This window comes from Urocitellus parryii, chromosome X, assembly GCF_045843805.1.
Source record: "Urocitellus parryii isolate mUroPar1 chromosome X, mUroPar1.hap1, whole genome shotgun sequence".
NCBI lineage: Eukaryota > Metazoa > Chordata > Mammalia > Rodentia > Sciuridae > Urocitellus > Urocitellus parryii.
Genome location: NC_135547.1, coordinates 90,510,438 through 90,530,354, shown reverse-complemented (window position 1 = coordinate 90,530,354; position 19,917 = coordinate 90,510,438). Strand labels below are relative to the sequence as shown.

The window sequence follows — 19,917 nt, the reverse complement described above, 5'->3', positions numbered from 1 at the left end:
TAAAACAAACAGCCGGAAGCTACTCTAGCCCAACTCGGAGGACCACGTCTTGTTCGCCTGGAAGGTTAAAAGCCTCTGGCTATTTATGGGTTAAAGAGTTGCTTGCTGGGCCCATTTCCGCTTAGCAAAGGGAAGGCCCTCTCTTCCCAACCCCTTCCTGGTTCCCACGCCCTCGGGCAACCTTGCCCTTGGGTATCCTCTGTCCCCATAGCCGACCTTCCTCTGCTATCCGAGCCCTCCATGGAGGACCCTGGTATCACTCGGGATGCTCGAAAGACCCGCAAACCGGACGAGAAGGGTTGTGCGATCGAGTTGTCTGGCCAGGAAGTCACTTCCGGTCGCAGACTCCCTCCCCCGGAAGCGGGGCCTGATGTAAACACCTGAGCTGGGCACCAAGGCCCGGGAGGTCAGAAAGCCGGGCCGCGGGCGGCACCGACAGCGAAGCCTGGGGTCAGGAACGCACTGAAGTCAGGTCGGTGAAGGCGGTGGGAAACTGGAGCACATCCCGGAGCTAATCGGGGTCACGGGGGGTGGGGTCTTGAGGAGGGTTCTTAGTAGGTTAGGGATCTGGGCCAGGGGTCTTAAAGTGAGTGCTGGTGTTGCAAGGGGTATGAGAGGAGTCTTAGAAGAGGCCTGAGGCATTCCGTGTAGGATTCTTGGGTGATGCTGGTACTTGGGATGGATGGAAGTCCAAAAAAGGGGTCTTGGAAGGAGGAGCTATCAAAAGTATAGGTCTTGGGGGAGTGAGGCTGTCAGATGGAGGGGGGAAAGGTAGGAGACTTTAGAAGATGGGCAGGGGAGTGTATCTAGGTAGAGGTCTTGAGGGAGATTGGATTTGAAGGGAGGATGGGGGCTCTTTAGGGCCCGAATCTTGGGAGGGGGGGAACCAGAACAGGCTTTTTTACAAGGTTAAGGTTTTCTTAGGAAGGGGTTTTGGGTGGTGTGTCCTGGGAACAGGTTTTTAGGGTTAGCTGTTCCCTGGAGCAGGGTCTTGGTGAGAGGATAGAGGGTTTAGAGAAGCACTATTAGGGGGATAGGGTGCCTGATGGTGGATCTAAGCCAGTTCAAGTAGGAGCCAGGGACAGCAGAGCACAAGAAATCAGATGTTCCAGGAGTGGAAGATTGAAAGTGATACAGGAATACTGAAGTAGGGTCTTCAGGTCATAATGGGATCCAGGGGAAAGTCTAAGCTGGCCTTGGTAGGCAGAGTTTGCAAGGTGTGAGAAGGAGTTGGGGAAGGTCTGTGAGGGAGAAAATTGTGAGAAAATTCAGATATATGAATGAGTTGCGGTAGAGTAGGAAGGGCATGAGGGAAGTTCCTGTGGGTGGTGGACCACACACTGCAGTCAGTCTCAGGAGGTGCAAGAATCAGTAAATGTATTTGACCCCTTTTCCCCTATATACTGACAGTCAGAGTTGGGTGCTGTATGCATGTGTGAAGATCAGAAGTGGGTAAGCAGTGGTTTGAGGCCACCTTAAGATTGGCTGGAGGTAGGGAGGAGGTATCACTGGGGCGTCCCCTACCACATTACTTCCTGTCAAGTCAGTAAGGGTCAGTGTCTAAGGAGGAGGTACAAGGACTAAGTCAGTATAGGCCTGGGTCTGGGATTGTGAAAATATGTGTGAGACAAAATAGGGTTCCTGGCCATTCTGTTTGGGGACTTTGGAGCTTAGAGAAGAGACTTTAGGACTCTCCTCCCATTTTATCTTCTCTGTAGTCTGGTCGAGAAGTTAGCAGAGTGGGGAGGAGAAGAAATCACTTAGGGACAGAAGTTCTAGGGTGTGGAGGGGAGATCCAGGACCCTTGTCAACTCTACACTATTGTATCTAGGGGTACAATCCTGAACCATGACTCAGCAGCCTCTTCGAGGGGTGACCAGCCTACGTTTCAACCAAGACCAAAGTGAGTAATGCTTGTACCTATACCCTTGAGGGAGGGGAGGAGAGAAGGGTCAGAGGTGGGCCATAGGCCTAAGCTCCCCTCTCCAGGCGTTCTGGATTCCTTCCATCCCCAGGCTGTTTTTGCTGTGCCATGGAGACAGGTGTGCGCATCTACAATGTGGAACCACTGATGGAGAAGGGACATTTGGGTGAGCCACTTAGTGGGGGAGGGGTGGTGGGCAGAAGGCTGGGCATTGGCACCTACCTCCACTGACATCCTGGTCCCTGTTCAGACCACGAGCAGGTGGGCAGCATGGGCCTGGTAGAGATGCTGCACCGTTCCAACCTGCTGGCCCTGGTGGGCGGTGGTGGCAGCCCCAAGTTCTCAGAGATCTCAGGTAAGTGCCCTCATCCTGCCCTTGACCCAGATTCCTCGGATTCCTGGCCTCCCACAGGAACCTGGGAAGCACTAGCAGATGAAGATGTCAGAGTACCTCAGATTCCCATAGTGAGGCCCACAGTTTGGAAGTTTGAGAAGCTTGATTTTTGTTTTCATTTTTAAAACACTTATTGGGGCTCAGGGTATAGCTCAGTGGTACAGTACATGCCTGAGATGCACAAGGCCCTGGGTTCAATCCCGAACACAACAAACACACTTAACCCAGTGCCCTCTGTGTGCCATGTTCTTACCTTTGGAACACTTGCTGTGATCCTGACACTGTCTTAAGCACTTCATCTGTATTGACTCATTTAATCCTCACAGTAACTCTGGTAGGAAGTATCATGATTCTTCCCCCTCCTATTTTTACAGTGCTAGGGAGAGAACCTATGACTGTCACATTTTAAGCCACACATTTTTATCAATGAGGAAACTGAGGCCCAATGAGGTTGACTTGCCCAAGATCACACAATCAATAGTTTTTTCACACCTTGGTGTTGTCTTTCAAACACCTCCTTGGCTTGAGCCTTAAGTGCCATCTTGTTTTAGGGTATTTTCTTGTCAATCCCACCACAGCATGGGAAGAATTGTCCTAGGTGAGTCACAGAGCCCTAGGATTCCTCACAGAAATCTCTGAGGGGTATGGACTGAGACCCTGGAGGTAGATATGGTTGCTGAGGGAAAGTTATAAGCCTGGGTATGAGCCCCTTCTTGGTTGTTTATGGGCTGTAAGGTCCCTGGTCAGACAAAACCCCTTCAAACCCTAATTTCCTCATCACCAAACAAGCATAATAGTTCTAGAACCTAGTCCCTCAAGGACCTTGCCCACAGTGATCATGCTATGCAAAGCTCACATTGGGGGTTTAGTGAAAGGCCAAGGGAGTGGGGTAAGGTCCAATGGAGAGAAGGGGTGGGTCCTGTGTCACCAGGGCTGCCCCTCACCCTAAACCTTGGCCCCACCAACCCATCCACCTGCCCAGCAGTGCTGATCTGGGATGATGCCCGGGAGGGCAAGGACTCCAAGGACAAGCTGGTGCTGGAGTTCACCTTCACCAAGCCAGTGCTGGCTGTGCGCATGCGCCATGACAAGTGAGCCTGAGGAGGACTGGGGTGGAGGGCAGGAGGTCCCCAGAGCAAGTGAAAAAGTGAGTTCTATCTGGGCAGCCTACCCTCCCTCCTCTCATGGCCATCCTGTGTTGTGATGCCCACAGGATTGTGATCGTGCTGAGGAACCGTATCTACGTGTACTCCTTTCCTGACAATCCCCGAAAGCTGTTTGAATTTGACACCAGAGACAACCCCAAGGGTGAGAGGACCCAGATATGCAGGTGTAAGGGTGTGAGCCCAGGAGCGGGACAGAGATAGGAGAAAAAGGAAGGGAGCACATACAAAGAATAGGAAGAGGGGTTGTGGCTCAGCAGTAGCACACTTGCCTGGCATGTGTGAGGCACTGGGTTCGATTCTCAGCACCACATATAAATAAATAAAATGAAGGTCTATCAACAATTAAAAAAATACTTTTAGAAAGTATCGCTATGGATTTATGAATTGTTATAATTAAAGTGTAATAATCTGTGTGATGTATTTTTAAAAATTAGGAAGAGAAGTCAGGCATGGTGGCTCATGTCTCTAATCCTAGCTACTCAGGATGCTAAGTTCACAGCCAGCCTGGTCAACTTAATGAGACCCTGAAAAGACTGGGGATATAGCTTAGTGGTAGAGCATCCCTGAGTTCAATCCCCAGTACCATGGGGAAAAGAACAGGGAGAAAGGCTTCATGCACAGAGATGCTCAAATGGGCTGAAGGGTGCAGTCTATTCATCCTTCTATTCCACTGTTCTCTCTCCCCACCTTCAGCACTGTCCCATCTCTGGATGCCTCAGATGAGAGCAGAAACACCTAGTGAAGATGTGGGTGGGTGTGTTAGGGAGTCCTGGGCTTCTAGGCTGTCATAGAAGCATATTAGAAACCACAGCTGCTTCGGGGAGGATAGGAATCTGGTGGGGAGTGCAGCTGAACAAAATTCTGCCACCACTCTCACTCTACCCCCAGTTTCTATAGATAACATGTACCCATTATGGAGATTTGAAGTTTGGTCCTTACCCAAATCTGCCCATTTCGAGAGACTGTACCCTCACCTTTCTCCTCTTCGCCTGCCCATCCTTCCTGCATACTCACACCCTAGGGCTCTGTGACCTCTGTCCCAGCCTGGAGAAGCAACTGCTTGTATTCCCAGGACACAAGTGTGGAAGTCTGCAACTTGTGGTGAGTTGTCCAGTGGGCAAGAATACAGGTGGGCTGGCTCTCCCTGTGGACTCTTGGCTTCTCCCCTCCATGCCACTCCAAGGCCAAGCAGCTCCCTCCTACCTCAGGATCTGGCAAGCACAAAGCCTGGCACCTCATCTGCTCCTTTCACCATCAATGCACATCAGAGTGATGTAGCCTGTGTGTCCCTGAACCAGCCAGGCACTGTAGTGGCCTCTGCCTCCCAGAAAGGCACCCTTATTCGCCTTTTTGACACCCAGTCCAAGGAAAAACTGGTGGAGCTGCGACGAGGCACTGACCCTGCAACCCTATACTGGTGAGCACAAGATATGTATGGTGGGGTGGTGACCCCATGACACACATTACATGTGCACTTGGCTGGTCTGTCTTCCAGCATTAACTTCAGCCACGACTCCTCCTTCCTCTGCGCTTCCAGTGATAAGGGCACTGTCCATATCTTTGCTCTCAAAGATACCCGCCTCAACCGACGCTCTGCGTGAGTACCTTCTGTCTCACCCTGTATCATCCCCACCCCCCTGCCCATGTACCCCACCTGGGCTTACCCAGTGCTGCCTGCAGGCTGGCTCGTGTGGGCAAGGTGGGGCCTATGATTGGGCAATACGTGGACTCTCAGTGGAGCCTGGCCAGCTTTACTGTGCCTGCTGAGTCAGCATGCATCTGCGCCTTTGGTCGCAATACGTCCAAGAACGTCAATTCTGTAATTGGTGAGTGGAAAAAGCCCCTTGGTTTGGGGTACTGCATGGGCAAAGGTCTGCAGGTTGGACCAAGAAGAATTTGAGGGCCATCAGAAGCCTGAGGGAGCTGGAGTGTGTGGCTCAACACATCATCAGTAAGGGGTATGGCACTTGGGCAAAGGACTTGGAGGTAGACCCTAGACCATGGGACACCTGAGAAGGCTGCAGTGTGTGACTGTGGCAGCCCTTAACCTTTTACCACCCCTCCCATCCCCCCAGCCATCTGCGTAGATGGAACCTTCCACAAATATGTCTTCACTCCTGATGGAAACTGCAACAGAGAGGCTTTCGACGTGTATCTTGACATCTGTGATGATGATGATTTTTAAGGACCCTGGGGGACGTGCTAGGAACCTGCAGTGACAGATGATAGAACTGAACCTTGAGGGTGGGGAAGTGCTGTGGAATTCACCAACCATCAAGCATTAATGGGGCCTGTGCCACTCTCCACTCAGCAGAGAGATGTCTAGATAAACAGCTCACTTCCTCCAAGAACTTTTTGATGATTGCCCCAAGGCCCAGGCCTGGGACTGGGAAGCCGGCAGATTCCCTGGGGCTCCTCGCCTGGAAAGATTTGCCAAAGACTCAAGAGGGCGTGTCTTAATCCAACCTAGGGATTTAAAAAAGCTTTCCAGGAAAAGATGATCTTTGATGTAATGGATGTGAATAAAAGGCCCTTAAAGGCATTTACGGCTTGACCTCAGGGGTGGGGCTCTGAGTTGGCCAGAGAGGTGTGACCCTCTCTGGATCCTGACAGGAAGTGGAATCCTGCTCGGGTTCTTCTGAAAGTCCCAGCGGCCTTACATCTCCGGTCTTGCTATCGAGTGCTTGAGCCGCCATCCCCGCCCAGTAATGCTCCCAATCTCGATGCCCCGCCTAGGGGCGGTTCAAAATTTGAAGAGTTCCCAGAACCTCGTTGCGCGGCTGAAGCATCATTTCCCAGCAGCCTTTGCTGCCTTACTTGCCGGCAAATTATTTGCATTTCCGGTCACATGCGCATCTGCGCAGTATATCTATGTGGTTTGTTTTAGACTCCATTTCCCGGGGTGCCCCGCGCTGCCGCGGGGTATAACGGGTGTTGTAGTCCGGCCGCCCTCCGGGCTGGTCCAGCAACCCGCAGGATGTCGGAGGTGCGGCTGCCACCGCTACGCGCCCTAGACGACTTTGTTCTGGGATCAGCACGTCTGGCTGCTCCGGATCTATGCGACCCGCAGCGATGGTGCCACCGCGTCATCAACAACCTCCTCTACTATCAAACCAACTACCTTCTCTGCTTTGGCTTTGGTCTCGCTCTGGCTGGGTGAGGGAGGGAGGCAACGGTTGGCTGGGGATGCCAGCAGGGCATAGAGGGTGGACCTCTTGGTCTTTGAGGACTGGGAGGGGGAAACCTAAGGAAATGCTGAGGCAAGAAGGGTGAATATGGCAGAAGTGGAAGGCCTAAAGTACACGGAAGGAAGTGAATCCAGGTTATAAGGAAGGCCTGCGGGGGATGGATGGAGGGTCTGGAGGAAAGATCTAGGGAGGATGGAGAAGTGTGGAACTGAAGGGGAAAGTGGGCTTGGAGATGGACCTGAAGATAAAGAGGTACCTGTTGGGGAAGTTGGTCCCAGAGGGAGGACCCAGGGTTGAAAAGCCTGAGATCAGAGGGATGGAGAATCTAAATAGAAGAGGGACTTAGGCAATCAAGAGTGGGGTTCTTAACTTGGAAGTTAAGCATGGGACTGAAGACCTGGAGTTCTAGCAATGATGATGGAGGAATCTACTGGGAAATGGGAGCTTGGAGGGGACATTTGATGTGGAGGATGCCTGGAAGGTGGTCCTGTAAAGACCCTGGGCCTAGGGAGAAAGAAATGTGTGACAGGATTTGAGGCCTGAATGCTGGATCTGCAGGGGCTCGGCTCAAATGGAGGATGTGGGGTGAGGTGAAGGTGGGGTTGCTGGAGAAGGATCCCTGCTCAGGAGTTGGGGGTAGAGTCAGAAGAAAGACCCAGGAAAGTGTTAGGAGCCCGGGGCATCTAGTGAGATGGGAAGACCAAAATCAGGGAACAGGAAATTCAGACTGTAGGATTGACACACAGGAAATGCGGGTCCATAGGAATCTGGTGGATGGACCTGTCGGGGACAGAGCTGGCCTGAGTGTTTGCCGGGCTGGAGGGTCCAGAAACGGGGATCTACGCTCTTGGGGCCCAGGACCCAGGTGAGACTAGCTTAGTGCCCTTGTTCCCGCAGGTACGTGCGTCCGCTGCACACGCTCCTGAGTGCGCTTGCAGTGGTGGTGGCCCTCGGCGTGCTGGTGTGGGCGGCTGAGACCCGCGCAGCAGTACGCCGCTGCCGCCGCAGCCACCCAGCAGCCTGCTTGGCAGCAGTACTTGCCGTCGGTCTCCTCGTTCTCTGGGTCGCGGGTAGCGCTTGCACCTTCCTGATCAGCATCGCCGGGCCGGTCCTTTGTGAGTCTTCACTACCCTGAAATGGCAGGGGAAATGGCCAGCGCGCTTAAGTCGGCAGGCCCGCCCTGTGCTGGTCCGTGGGCTGAGAGGGGGCTGGGAAGCAGACTAGAGAAGCAACACAAGGGCAGCAAGGCCTCTGTTAAGTGCACCTTCTTTGGCGCTGCTCCCCACTTAAGAGTACGCCTCTCTTATTACCACCTTCTCGGGTCTCCTGGTGTTAAGTGCCTTAAACTGGCCACGTCCCTGTTATTGGACTCCCTTCCTGGCCACGCCCCCATGTAAAGATAACTACTCCAGAGGCGTCCTTGCCACTCTACTTGATGATTGGCCTGCCAGTGAGCCAATTCCCTCCAGTGGGCCCTGACTGGCTGAAAAATAAGGGCCCTTCCCACTGACCCGACTCCTCTGGATACCGCCCACAGTGATCCTGGTGCATGCCTCGCTGCGCCTGCGCAACCTTAAAAACAAGATCGAGAACAAGATCGAGAGCATTGGTCTCAAGCGAACGCCAATGGGGCTGCTACTAGAGGCCCTGGGACAAGAGCAGGAGGCTGGATCCTAAGGGCCTGGAATCTGCACCCAAGGGCCTAGAGAACAGCATCCCACCCCAGCCCATACCTGGGACCCAGAGCCCTTTCCCAGACTTTAAGATAGGAGCCTAGAACCCCTAGTCCAAACAAGACCTCTGTGAATGTGCCCCACATGCAAAATCAGGATTTCCTTGGATCCAAACCCCTATTATTTAGATACCAGAGACTTCTCCAGCCCCGAACTTGGGACCCACAGCCACCTACATTCACCTCCAAAACTGGGGCTCGAGACCAGAGCATCCCTGACCAATCTCAAACTATGGACTCAAGAGATACCCCCCAACCCAAATTTGGGATTCACTGGTATTCCATTCTGGGATCCCATGCCCAGGGCAAGGAATTCTCAACACAAGATACCCGGACCAAGGCTTTTCTAGCCCCACCCCTGCTTTGAACCAGATTAAGGCATTGCCAAATCTTGACCCCCAAACCAAGTGTTCTCAGGCCTCACCTGGGTGGAGTCAGAATACCTGGCTGTTGGATCCTTGGTCCCAGGTGATCCCCCAACCCTCACAAGTCCCAGTAGCTTCCCTCCAGCTCTCCAGATTTGGTTCCTTTCCCCAACATTCCAGTGTCAAGGACCAAGGGGTGGAGAAGCCCCAGCAGGGAAGAGGATATCTGTATCAGTATTACTGCAACAATAAAGCCGTTTCATCTATCAAGCCAGTTTGGCCTCCTGAGTGAAGTTCTTGTACCTTTCAATGGACAGGGTGGTCTGCTCTTCAATTCTGCTAGCCTCTACCTGATTAGGTCTCCCTGTCAAGTGTGTAGGATGAAGGGCTTAGGCCCTTTCTCAAAACTTTTACCTCTGGATGATCAATAAAGCATGGGGAGGTTAAGGGAATAGAGTGTATACTATCACCATTTTGAATTACTAAGAAGAGCTGGGTGTGCTGGCCCCCACCTGTAATCTCAGTGACTCAGGAGTCTGAGGCAGGAGGACAGTAAGTTTGAGGCTAGCTTGGTAACTTGGCAAGACCTTGTCTCAAAGTAAAATAAATAAATAATAAAAAGGACTGGGGATGTAGTTCATTGGTAGAACATTCTGGGTTCAATCCCCAGTACCTAAAAAAAAATTTCCTGTTTGAGATGGTCTAGGAATCTTAGAGCAGACAGGCAAAGTTGTCCCACATCACAAAGCAAGCCAAAACAGATGACACTGTTGCAGGCTATCCTGTATTTTTCTTCCTGTAAAAATGTATTAATGAGAGGTGTGGGCCCCAAGGCAAAGCAGACTAGAGAAGCAACACAAGGTTCAATTTACACATTTATTATAGAAATCCCCTTCCAGTGTGGGTAGTGTCTTGGGCCCAGATCCACTGGTACAAAAAGAAAAATTTTAACACTAGGTAAAGGGGGTAGGGGAACCCCCAGCTCCAGAAAGTCACAGACAGGTATCATAGAAAACACAGATTGTATGGATTTGTTTAAAAAGTGTTGAATTGAAGGAAAGCCAAGGAGGATGTGACGTGGCCTGTGGCCCATGGCCAGACGTCACCTGAGGATTGTACTGGCATCTACCAGATGCCAGGTTCAACCACCACAGCATCCCAGGATGCAATATACTGAATGGCTCTGCCCCTTGTTAGCCTCCTACAGGGCCTCCTGATTGGGAATGATCAGCACAGAGAGGGATAGGGCACCCCACCCAGAATTTAATCCTTCCAAATGTGGGCAGAAATCAAAACTGCCCTGGTTTGGGGAGTGGCAGGGAGTTCTGTTCACAACAGAGTCTCCTGACTACCCCCAAAAAGGGTCCTAAGACCCTATATGGTCCATTATGGAGGGGACAGCAGACCTGAACAGAACAGGTTGGGCAGGGGAACAGGAATGAACCCAACCAGGATGAGCTCACAGTTTCCCTTTTATAAAATGCCTAGTATTGGGCAAAGACAGTGAATACTAAATCACAACTGTAAACAGAAATGGAGGAAGGGGATTGGAATCCCCATTACATCATTCACTCTCCTTGAAGCTGGCTGAGGTCCCCCAGTCCCCAGCACAGTGTGAGAGAAGCAGGGTACTAGACACCTTCCTGGGCCCATGGAGAGCCAGGGGCCTTGGAAGATCAGGTTGGTGCCCCGCCCAGGAGTGAGAGCAACCACATCCCAGGGCTCAGCGAGGTCGGCTCTGTGCTCCCAGGACTAGAGCCATGCCCAGACCAACAAGGGGCATATCAGAAGGGGTCAGACCAGTGTCCCTGGGGTCTGGGGGTCAGAACTGGAAGACTGGTCCCCCTCTAGCGTCAGGTCACTTAAACGAGCGTTCAGCTCCGGGGGGTACAGGAAGTCCGCGTAGTATCTTTAGAAGGGGACAGCAGGAATCCGGAGGACAGGGTAGGGAAGACAGAAGAGAGAGGAAAAGACAGACAAGACACAGAAAGAAAGAAGAAAAGAGTCTCGTTAAAGAGGTGGAGGCAGGCACAGAAAAGCACCTTTATGCTCCCGAGCATGGGGCATGGAGAAAAGAGGAAGAGAAAGGTGAGGGCACATGACGTCCCTTCCTCCCAGCACCCTGGCTTCAAGGCTCATTTCCAGCCAACATGCACTGGTTAAAATATTAAACTCCTTCTAGGACTTGGTAAGGAACTGCTTACCAGTGCCCAGGATCCCCCTCTACCAGGACCCCAAGGCCTAGTGCAGGTCACACCTGGAAATGACCTGTGTCAACACTGCAGCTAGTTTCCTTGTGGTCCCAGTCATTAGCTATCATGACTAGCTGATCCCTGCCTGGATATCTTCACCAATTGCCTCAAGAGACCCCTACCCATCAGTAAAAGCACCCCCCATACCTGCTGGAAACGGGGGGTGCCGTGAAACTCCTCGAGTGCGGGAGCGGAGCCTGGCTGGGGCCCCCGTACAGCGCCTGGCCCACCTCATAGCAGCGGGCATGAAGGAAGGGTGGGTGTGGTGGGCCCACGTGAGGGAGCATAGGCCGGCGCTGGGGCCCCATGGCCAGTCCCGAGTTCCGGATGTACCAGTCCCGCAGCCCCTCCAGGGCAAGGTTCTTGTGGCCACTGCGCTCACCCGTCGGGGGGATCCGGGTGGGTGGGGGCATCCATAGCAGAGGGTTTGAATGCACCTCTGGACCCTCAGCAGCTTCCAGGGGCAGGCCACAGGGCTTGGTACGGGTGGCACGGGTGTGGGGGTCCTTGCTGCGGAGGAGGGGGCTGCTGCCATCAGCTGCATACATGGGTGGTGGGCCAGGGAGCATGGCGAGGAGCCCATCCCGGCGGGAGAGTGGTCCTGGGACCTCAGCTGCAGGCAGCAGCTCCCCCCAGCCTGCCCCACCGCCACTGCGGGGCAGGCCTCGGTCCAAGGAATAGTCCAAGAGGAAGTCCCCACACACAGGTGGGAGCCGGGGGGCTCCACGGGAAGCAGGGGCAGCTGAGCTAGGCCTGGCGGCCCGGGGAGGGTCTGGGGGCCCTGCTGTGCGAGAGGAGAAGGCAGGGGTTGGTTGGGGGCGCTCATACAGCACCTCACTGCTCTTGCAGACTGGTGGGCCAGTGGCAGGGGGAGCCAGAGGGGCAGGCGGAGAGCCAGCTCCCCCAGCAGCAGCCCGGTCCACCAGCAGGGCCTCAGAGCTGTTGCTGCGGCGAGTGCGAGCTGCGAAGAGGGAGGCGCGATCTGAGGCAGGGTCCGCCCGGGGGAAGCCCATCTGGGAGTCTTGGCTGCCGGACCACTGTCGAGAATGGAGGCCTTCGGGCCTGGGGTGCAGAGGTGAGGGTAATGGGAGTAAGGTCAAAAATTATCAGGCAAGTGGTTTGAATGCCCTCCCCACACCATCTCTTTCTGAGCCTCCACTTGCACATCTCTAAAATGGGCCCAGGATCAGAAATTGGATGCATGAAGGTGTTAGGTAGGACAGCTGGAATTTGGTCCCAGACTGGGGGCCCCTGGGGTTGGAAATGTATAGACAGAAAGGGCAGTTAACACTAAGGGAGATGCAAATATGTATAGGGCTGGGGAGAAAATATTAGCAGAGGAGCAGTCAAACAGAGCGTTCTTCCTTATCCCCTAACCCTAACCCTCACTACTTTCAGGACCAAGTCCTAGTCCTTAGGCCTGGAATTTAAGACCTGCCTAAACTCTGTGCCACCATGTTTATGAACTGCCTAAAACAATCATCCCAACAGCCACCATGCACAGAACACAGGCCTCAAAAACAGAGGGATTTGGTTTTGTTTGCAACCTGGGAAAGTAGGTACTTAATAAGTCCTACTGTTTAAGAAACAACAGAATAAACCAGGCGTGGCGGCACATGCTTGTAATCCCAGTGGCTTGGGAGGCTGAGGCAGGAGGATCACAAGTTCAAAGCCAGCCTCAGCAACTTAGCAAGACCCTGTCTCAAAATGAAAAGGTCTGGGGATGTAGTTCAGTGGTAGTATCCTTGGATTCTTCCCCAGTACCAAACCAAACCAAAGCAGACAAAACAAAGAGTATATAGTATAGTGATTAAATGTACAGACTCCAGAGTCAAGATTGCCTGGGTTCAAACACCAGGATTTCAGTTTACTAACCAGCTCATTAACTAACCCTCTGTGCCTCATCTGTAAAACAGGAATGACAAGACCACAGCTCTCAGAGGGAACTTGTGATGATTAAATGAGTTGATATCACACAAAACACTGATTACTAGCAGACAGTATAGGCACCCAGGACATGTTGCCCAGAAATTATTATGCCTGTGTCTCTCAAAGGCAGATGTCATTGTGCCTGTTTCACAAATAAGGACACAAGGATTCAGAGATGAGAAGACATACGAAAAAGAAACATACTCAAACATTTGTGCTTCTGCACCCAATTCCCACCCTGTTCTCCAAGACAACTTCTATTCACCTTTTAAACCCAGTTGCCCATGCCCCCACATTTTGATAATTTCTTAACACTTCCAGTTAAAACTAACAGTTCCCTTCTCTGATCCTCAGACCCTCCCTCAGAGTCCCCTTACTTGCAGAGCTGGGGGCCAGTGCCCCGGGTGAGGACAGGGGTGGCAGGCACACTTCGCCCCTCAAAACTGGAGGCACTCCTGGGCAGCGAGCGTGTGGGGCTAGACAGAGACGGGCAGGCCCAGGTCGGGGCCCAGGTTAGAGACTGTACCCACCAGCAGGCCCTCTTGCCAGCCCAGGCTCAGGATTCCATTCCTGGCTCCTGGGGAAGGCAGGGGAAGAGGTTCATCCTCACCTGGTGGGGCTGGCCACAGAGTTCCTCCGGCTCTTCAGATCCCCATAAAGATCTGAAGGAGGTGGTTTCCATGGGGTTCGTCGCTCAGGGCTCCCCCCAGATACTGCTCGCAGCTGGTCCCAAGCCTTTGGTGGCGAGGGGCGCTCTGCCAGAGAGAAGCAGCCACGGGGTTCCTCTGGATGGAAGGAGAGAATGGGGTAGAATTCAATTAGAGAAGGTCAGAAGAGGCAGTATGGATTGGGGCGAAGCAACAGGGAGGGACTAGAGAAGTAAGGAAAGGGCAAGAGCTAGGACACGATTAAGCAAGCTAAAGAAATAAGGGGGTGAGGGATATGATGAAGCTAAAATGGGGGGGTGGTACAACCAGATGGGGCATGGCTAAGGAGGAGCTAAACAAGTAAGGGTCTGAGCAACAGGATGGGCTGAGGAGACAGAAAAGGGAACTGTGGGCAGGTTTGGGGAATAGGAGTCCTCACCATTATCATGGCTGGCCCCAGACTCTGAGAGGGAGCTGCTCTCCGAGTGCAGAACTACATCTTCTACAGGTGAGAAGGGGGAGAACCAGGCCTATCACTCCAAGATCTGGGTACCAATCCCTTACACCACTGAATGGGCTCTTCTGCTTAGCTCACCTTCTGGAGTATACCATCTCACCCTGTTCCCTCTCCCAAGAATCCACCTTTATCCGAATGCATGACCACCACAGGCTGGGTCTTCACTTTCCTGGTGTCTAGTGCTCAATCCCCTAGGGCCTGCCCTTACCTGTGAGTCAGTTTCTATAATTCTTCTCATTCAGTGGCTCCCTTAAATTCTGGGTTTCACTGGCTGCTCATCCATGCCACCCCTACCACTTCCACTACTGAAAAGAGTCCCTCCCTGGCCCATTTTCCCATTCTCACTGGTAGGGTGCTGAGGCCTGGCTCACCTTGGCTGAGCTGAGCTAGGCGTGTGCCCAGGCAGACTCCCTGGGTGGTGATAAGTGCCCCTGCAGACAGTGGCAGTGGCTGGGGAGGGAGAACTGGGAGGCCAAGGCGGGCCCGGACATCCCCCAGCTGCTCCTCCAACTCATGCAGCCTTCTCAGTGCATCCGCCTGTACCTGGCGCCTGCGTCGCCGCTGTTCACCACTCAGCTCAGGGGCTAGGGCCAAGCGTCGGGCAGCGGCTGCAATCTGCTGCTGCACCGACACTTCCCGTTCCAGCTCCTACAGGACCCAAGATGGGTAGAAAAGAACCAAATGTTAGAAATTGCCAGGCACAGGGGCCAGAGAGTGGAGGAGCCCATCTACACTGGAAGTGCAGCTTGCTCTTCCTGTGGGCAGACCAATTTGCCTAGGGGTGAAGCTTAAGCATTCTCTGGCAGAGGGGTCCATATTGATGAGGGGTAGGGCCTGTTGTCTTTTGAAAGTGGCTAACCTGTCCTGAAAGACGTAGGGACTAGCATTGTTCCAAGAATCCAACTCCTGAAGATTTTTCCCTTCTTATCTTAGCCTCTCCCTCCCCTGGCCACAACCTCCTCCCCATCCCAAGCCTGGTGCTGTTACTTCCCCTCACCATCTTACTTTCCACACCCATCTGCTCACCTCAACAGGGCACAAGGAGTGATGTGCTGGATTGGGATGCAGTGGAGGGTAGGCACGGGCTGCAGGGGGCCGACGGCGCACCAACTGGGGCCGTTCGCCAGGTTCCAGTGGGCACTCAGGGGGCAGCTGGCCAGTCAGCTCCTGGAGGGGCCGGGGAGGGAGAGAGACTACCAAAGGTTAGTTAGGAAGATGGACTAAAGCAGTGATGATCCCAGAAGGTACAGAAGTCCTCCAAGGAGCCTGGCCCTTCTCAGCATCCCACACATTGTTTTTCTTCCTTCTCCCAAGATCTCCACCAAGGGGGTGGGCAGTGTAGACTCTCATCCCCTCAATAGCCCAAATTCCTGAGGTATGTGCGTGGGAGGCTGGGTAGCCTGCTTTATAGTCCAGAAGCTTTTAGTTTTTACAAAGGCAACACATTCTATATATTGCATATTAAAAACACTCCCTTCAAGGTTTCTAGCAAGCTATGAGGGCATTCACAATAAGAAGGATAAATCAAACCTAGAAATCATCCCATGACAGTTCAGAGTAGGCCTTGCTACCAAATTCTGGACACAGCCTTTTAAAAAATTTTTCTTTCTCTCTCTCTCTCTCTCTCTCTCTCTCTCTCTCTCTCTCTCTCTTTCTTTCATTATAGTTGGGCATAATACCTTTATTTTATTTATTTATTTTTATACGGTGCTGAGGATCAAACCCAGCACCTGGCACATGCTAGTACGCAAGCACTCTACTGCTGAGCCACAACTCCAGCTCCTGTTTGTTTATTTTTGTTTGTTTGTTGAGGATCTGGAGGTTTTAAAGGGTAGACAAGAGACTGTAGGCCTGTATCACCATATTTCACTGATTCTAAGAAATCTCAGTTGAGCTTTGAGAAGACAGAGGGTGACCTACAGTCCAGATAAGTGGTTTAGCAATTTCCACCACAGTCTGTCTATCTAGGGGTCCCAGCCCCTCACCCCCTCCCACTTGACATCCCTCAGGCCAAGCTCTTACCGCCTCCTGGAGACACACTTTTCGGAGTTCTTGAAGTTTCAGGCTCAGGGCCTCTTGCAGGGCCCGCTGCCGGTCAAGCAGTCCCCTCAGACGCTCTGACTTCACCTGGGGGGCAGCCTCTCCAAAAAGGGCAGCTGGACAGAAAAAACAAAGATCAATGGGACAACTGGGCAATCCTGAAGCAGTTGTGGGGCCAGGTACCAACCTTTCCCAAACAGACAAGTGGTGATGGAGAGCAGGGGAAGAGGCCACAAGAAGGGGAAACCAGCCACCAACCTGAGGCATTGAAGGTAGGAGAGCTGATCAGCTGACCTTTGACTTCCATCCTGGTGTTGTCAGGAGGCCGTGGCTGATGGTGGACAAGGCCTAGCAGTGACACACAGGAGCCATTAAGAAAGGACATCCCATGATACTCCGGTACCCAGCCCAACTCAGCTTCCCACACTCCAGCTGGGAATACAAAGTGCCCTGGGCCCCACCCACCTGCCTGGCCTGGCCTCTGATTCTGTGTCAATGACTGGACCCACACTGCCCTGGTACCTTGGTTCCCTTCCCATTGAGTGGGAACACAGCAAGTGGGAAGCTGGGCAGACTTACGCCTCCTCAGAGGCCCATGGGCCACAGCCGGGAGTCTTGCCTAGAGAGAGAGAAATGATGGTAAAGATTCAATCAAGTATCACACTAGTTGGAACTTATTTTTTTTATTTTTTAATTGATTTTATTTTTTGGTTTTTTTTTGGGGGGGGGTTTGGCTCTTGACATATCATATTTCATACATTTGATTCAAGCGTGATTTTATTTATTTATTTATTTATTTTTTAATTGGTCATTCATAACATTACATAGTTCTTAATACATCATATTACACGGTTTGATTCAAGTGGATTATGAACTCCCCCTTTTACCCCGTATACAAATTGCTGTATCACATCAGTTACCCTTCCATTGATTGACATATTGCCTTTCTAGTGTCTGATGTATTCTGCTGTCTGTCCTATTCTCTACTATCCCCCCTCCCCTCCCCTTCCCTCCCCTCCCCCCCTCCCCTTTTCTCTCTCTACCCCTTTTACTGTAAATCATTTCTTCCATTTGTATTATCTTGTCTTACCCCTCCATCCCTCTTATATGACATTTTGTATAACCCTGAGGATCGCCTTCCATTTCCATGCACTTTCCCTTCTCACTCCCTTTCCCTCCCACCTCTCATCCCTGTTTAATGTAAATATTCTTCTCAAGCTCTTCGTCCCTACCCTGTCCTTGTTAACTCCCCTTATATCAAAGGAGTCATTTGGTATTTGTTTTTTAAAGATTGACTAGCTTCACTTAGCATAATCTGCTCTAATGCCATCCATTTCCCTCCAAATTCTATGATTTTGTCATTTTTTAATGCAGAATAATACTCCATTGTATATAAATGCCACATTTTTTTTTATCCATTCATCTATTGAAGGGCATCTAGGCTGGTTCCACAGTCTTGCTATCGTGAATTGAGCTGCTATGAACATCGATGTAGCAGTGTCCCTGTAGCATGCTCTTGTTAGGGCTTTAGGGAATAGACCGAGAAGGGGAATAGCTGGGTCAAATGGTGGTTCCATTCCCAGCTTTCCGAGAAATCTCCATACTGCTTTCCAAATTGGCTGCACCAATTTGCAGTCCCACCAGCAATGAACAAGAGTGCCCTTTTCCCCGCATCCTCTCCAGCACTTATTGTTGTTTGACTTCCTAATGGCTGCCAGACTTACTGGAGTGAGATGGTATCTTAGGGTAGTTTTGATTTGCATTTCTCTGACTGCTAGCGATGGTGAGCATTTTTTCATGTACTTGTTGATTGATTGTATGTCCTCCTCTGAGAAGTGTCTGTTCAGGTCCTTGGCCCATTTATTGATTGGGTTATTTGTTATCTTATTGTCACTAGTTGGAACTTATAAAGCACCGGCTGCCTGGAAGAGTTGCCTACTATGTCACATTGAATCTTCACAACTAGCTGGGGATGGGAGTTCTCTGATTATTATTACCCCATGTTAGAGGTGAGGAGAGGAAGGTGGAGAGGTGAATAACTTGCCCACAGTCAAGGACATACCCCAGGCCCATCTCCCTGGCCCTACACTCTCCACCACTAAGGCTGTTCTAACCCCACCAACTTCATCATAAACTGCCTGGTGCAGCAAGCCACATAGGGGCCTTGGCCCAGGCTATGGCCATCTGGAGTGCTGTTTTAAACTTCTTACCAACCCGGCCCCATTTCTCATTTATAATTCTGGGGCTTAAATATCACTTCACAATTGCTGTCCAACAAGAGACTGTGCCTTCCCTGTACCTCCATGAGGCGTGTTGAATCAGGAGATACTATTAAATCAGTATCTCTAGCACCCTAACCACTGCGGTTTGTACAGCAAGTGCCTCATGAATGTCTGTTGGCTGAGGGAGCCAAGCTAGGGTTCAAGTCCAGATTTGTGGGTCCATACCTGTCCTAATTCCATCCTGTAGCCCTCGTGTAACAAGGAATATTCACCTAGCCCAAGGTCCCTCCATCTCCTCTCTCCATCACAGGTTAGTCTGAGACTAGCATATGGAGGTCACCTTGCAGAGATTTGTGAGAAGTGAAGTCCATAACCACAGATAACAAGCCACCTGTTTTCTCTGCACCCAGAAACCCTGATGGACCATGAAGTCTGCCTTGGCCAGCTACCAGCCCTCCCTCATCCTGTCCTCTAGACTTTGCTCTCTCCCTCCCACACCCTGCTTGGTCCCAGCTGGGCAGCAGGGTGACATCACCTCCCACCACCTGGCCTAACCTTCATGACAGGTGACTGGGAGGGCCTCATGGGGCCACAGAGTTCCCATCTCCACCTACCCTGAAATCCACAGCTTGTGGATCTGGTAGCCAAGGGAAGACCCAGGCAACCAAAGAGGCAGGGGTACAAGCCCCTTCCCCATCTCTATATTGTGGGGTATGGCCAAGCTGCCTATAAGGTGCTCCTGGATTCTCTGTTGTCCTCCTATCAGCCCCATAGGATCTGTATCACTGTCTTGAAGCAGCTGTGCCTGTCCTCAACATCAGGTATGAGGTCAATCTCTAGAGCCATTTTATAAATCCAGGCACAGCCAGGTGGAGTAGAACATGCCTATAATCCAAGCAACTCAGGAGGCTGAGACAGGAGGAACACAAGTTTGAGGCCAGCCTCAGCAACTTAGAGAGATCCTAAGCAACATAGTGTGACCCTGGTCTCAAAATAAAAATGAAAGCTGGGTACAGGTGGCACACGCCTGTAATGCCAACAGCTCGGGAGGCTGAGGCAGGAGGATAACAAGTTCAAAGCCAGCGTCAGCAAATTAGTGAGACCCTGTCTCAAAATTTTAAAAAAATTAAAAGGTCTGGGGATGTGGCTCAGTGGTTAAGCTCCCCTGGGTTCAATCCCCAGTACCAAAAAGGGGGAAAAAATCCAGACACAGCGTGTACTTTGCAGAGGCCCTCACATGGCTACCCATCTAAGGTATGACCCTTCCCAGCATGGCAGGGTTTCCTTGATGTCCCAATTCAACTTCTCTTTGCCCCTTGGCTCCTAGAGTTCCTACTTTACCCAAGTCCCATTTGGATTTGGGAAATTTTCCCAGGCTCCCCTGAACCTTCTTCCATCTCAAAAGGAACACAACCAAAGGAACACAACTCCTCCCCACATAGGCCCATTTACCCCATTCACTATGAGTGGCCCCACATTTCACATGGGGCTACCTCAATCCTCCCTTCTCTGGGAGCTCAGATTATCCTAGAAATCAACAC

At 51.8% G+C, this 19,917-nt stretch overlaps 3 protein-coding genes across 5 annotated transcripts; 2 read left to right on the top strand and 1 right to left on the bottom strand.

The window, feature by feature from the left end:
• Positions 1-344: 344 nt before the first annotated feature.
• Positions 345-6,035, top strand: Wdr45 (WD repeat domain 45). 2 transcript variants are annotated; one of them, XM_026406704.2, is made up of 11 exons: positions 345-472; positions 1,832-1,903; positions 2,016-2,090; positions 2,175-2,279; positions 3,301-3,409; positions 3,532-3,626; positions 4,506-4,585; positions 4,693-4,901; positions 4,980-5,081; positions 5,165-5,310; positions 5,560-6,035. In XM_026406704.2, the coding sequence occupies exons 2-11, from the start codon at positions 1,849-1,851 to the stop codon at positions 5,667-5,669; spliced, it is 1,086 nt and encodes a 361-aa protein (XP_026262489.2). In that variant the 5' UTR covers positions 345-472; positions 1,832-1,848; the 3' UTR covers positions 5,670-6,035. The 2 variants fall into 2 exon arrangements, with proteins under 2 accessions (XP_026262489.2, XP_026262490.2); XM_026406705.2 differs by having other exon boundaries at positions 347-472; positions 3,304-3,409.
• A 408-nt stretch (positions 6,036-6,443) lies between these two features.
• Positions 6,444-9,029, top strand: Praf2 (PRA1 domain family member 2). The gene is made up of 3 exons (XM_026406730.1): positions 6,444-6,640; positions 7,570-7,787; positions 8,210-9,029. The coding sequence occupies exons 1-3, from the start codon at positions 6,462-6,464 to the stop codon at positions 8,347-8,349; spliced, it is 537 nt and encodes a 178-aa protein (XP_026262515.1). The 5' UTR covers positions 6,444-6,461; the 3' UTR covers positions 8,350-9,029.
• Positions 9,030-10,563: 1,534 nt separating this feature from the next.
• Ccdc120 (coiled-coil domain containing 120) lies at positions 10,564-16,693 on the bottom strand. 2 transcript variants are annotated; one of them, XM_077793961.1, is made up of 11 exons: positions 16,624-16,693; positions 16,413-16,502; positions 16,137-16,270; positions 15,141-15,281; positions 14,849-14,863; positions 14,486-14,762; positions 14,037-14,099; positions 13,561-13,735; positions 13,328-13,426; positions 11,169-12,083; positions 10,564-10,678 (listed from the first exon to the last, which is right to left on the bottom strand). In XM_077793961.1, exons 1-11 carry the CDS (start codon positions 16,691-16,693, stop codon positions 10,564-10,566), a joined length of 2,094 nt encoding a protein of 697 aa, XP_077650087.1. The 2 variants fall into 2 exon arrangements, with proteins under 2 accessions (XP_077650087.1, XP_077650088.1); XM_077793962.1 differs by lacking the exon at positions 16,624-16,693 and having other exon boundaries at positions 16,449-16,461.
• Between the last annotated feature and the right edge of the window lie 3,224 nt (positions 16,694-19,917).

Excerpts from the sequence above, each read along its gene's own strand:
- Wdr45 (XM_026406704.2), top strand. The coding sequence starts at position 1,849 with ATGACTCAGCAGCCTCTTCGAGGGGTGACCAGCCTACGTTTCAACCAA. Across the intron at positions 3,627-4,505 it reads CACCAGAGACAACCCCAAGG|GGCTCTGTGACCTCTGTCCC; the intron begins GTGAGAGGACCC and ends CTCACACCCTAG. Across the intron at positions 5,311-5,559 it reads GAACGTCAATTCTGTAATTG|CCATCTGCGTAGATGGAACC; the intron begins GTGAGTGGAAAA and ends CCATCCCCCCAG.
- Praf2 (XM_026406730.1), top strand. The coding sequence starts at position 6,462 with ATGTCGGAGGTGCGGCTGCCACCGCTACGCGCCCTAGACGACTTTGTT. Across the intron at positions 6,641-7,569 it reads TTTGGTCTCGCTCTGGCTGG|GTACGTGCGTCCGCTGCACA; the intron begins GTGAGGGAGGGA and ends TTGTTCCCGCAG. Across the intron at positions 7,788-8,209 it reads CATCGCCGGGCCGGTCCTTT|TGATCCTGGTGCATGCCTCG; the intron begins GTGAGTCTTCAC and ends TACCGCCCACAG.
- Ccdc120 (XM_077793961.1), bottom strand. The coding sequence starts at position 16,693 with ATGGGAAGGGAACCAAGGTACCAGGGCAGTGTGGGTCCAGTCATTGAC. Across the intron at positions 14,100-14,485 it reads CCTAGCTCAGCTCAGCCAAG|AAGATGTAGTTCTGCACTCG; the intron begins GTGAGCCAGGCC and ends TCTCACCTGTAG. Across the intron at positions 13,736-14,036 it reads TGGGGCCAGCCATGATAATG|AGGAACCCCGTGGCTGCTTC; the intron begins GTGAGGACTCCT and ends CCTTCCATCCAG.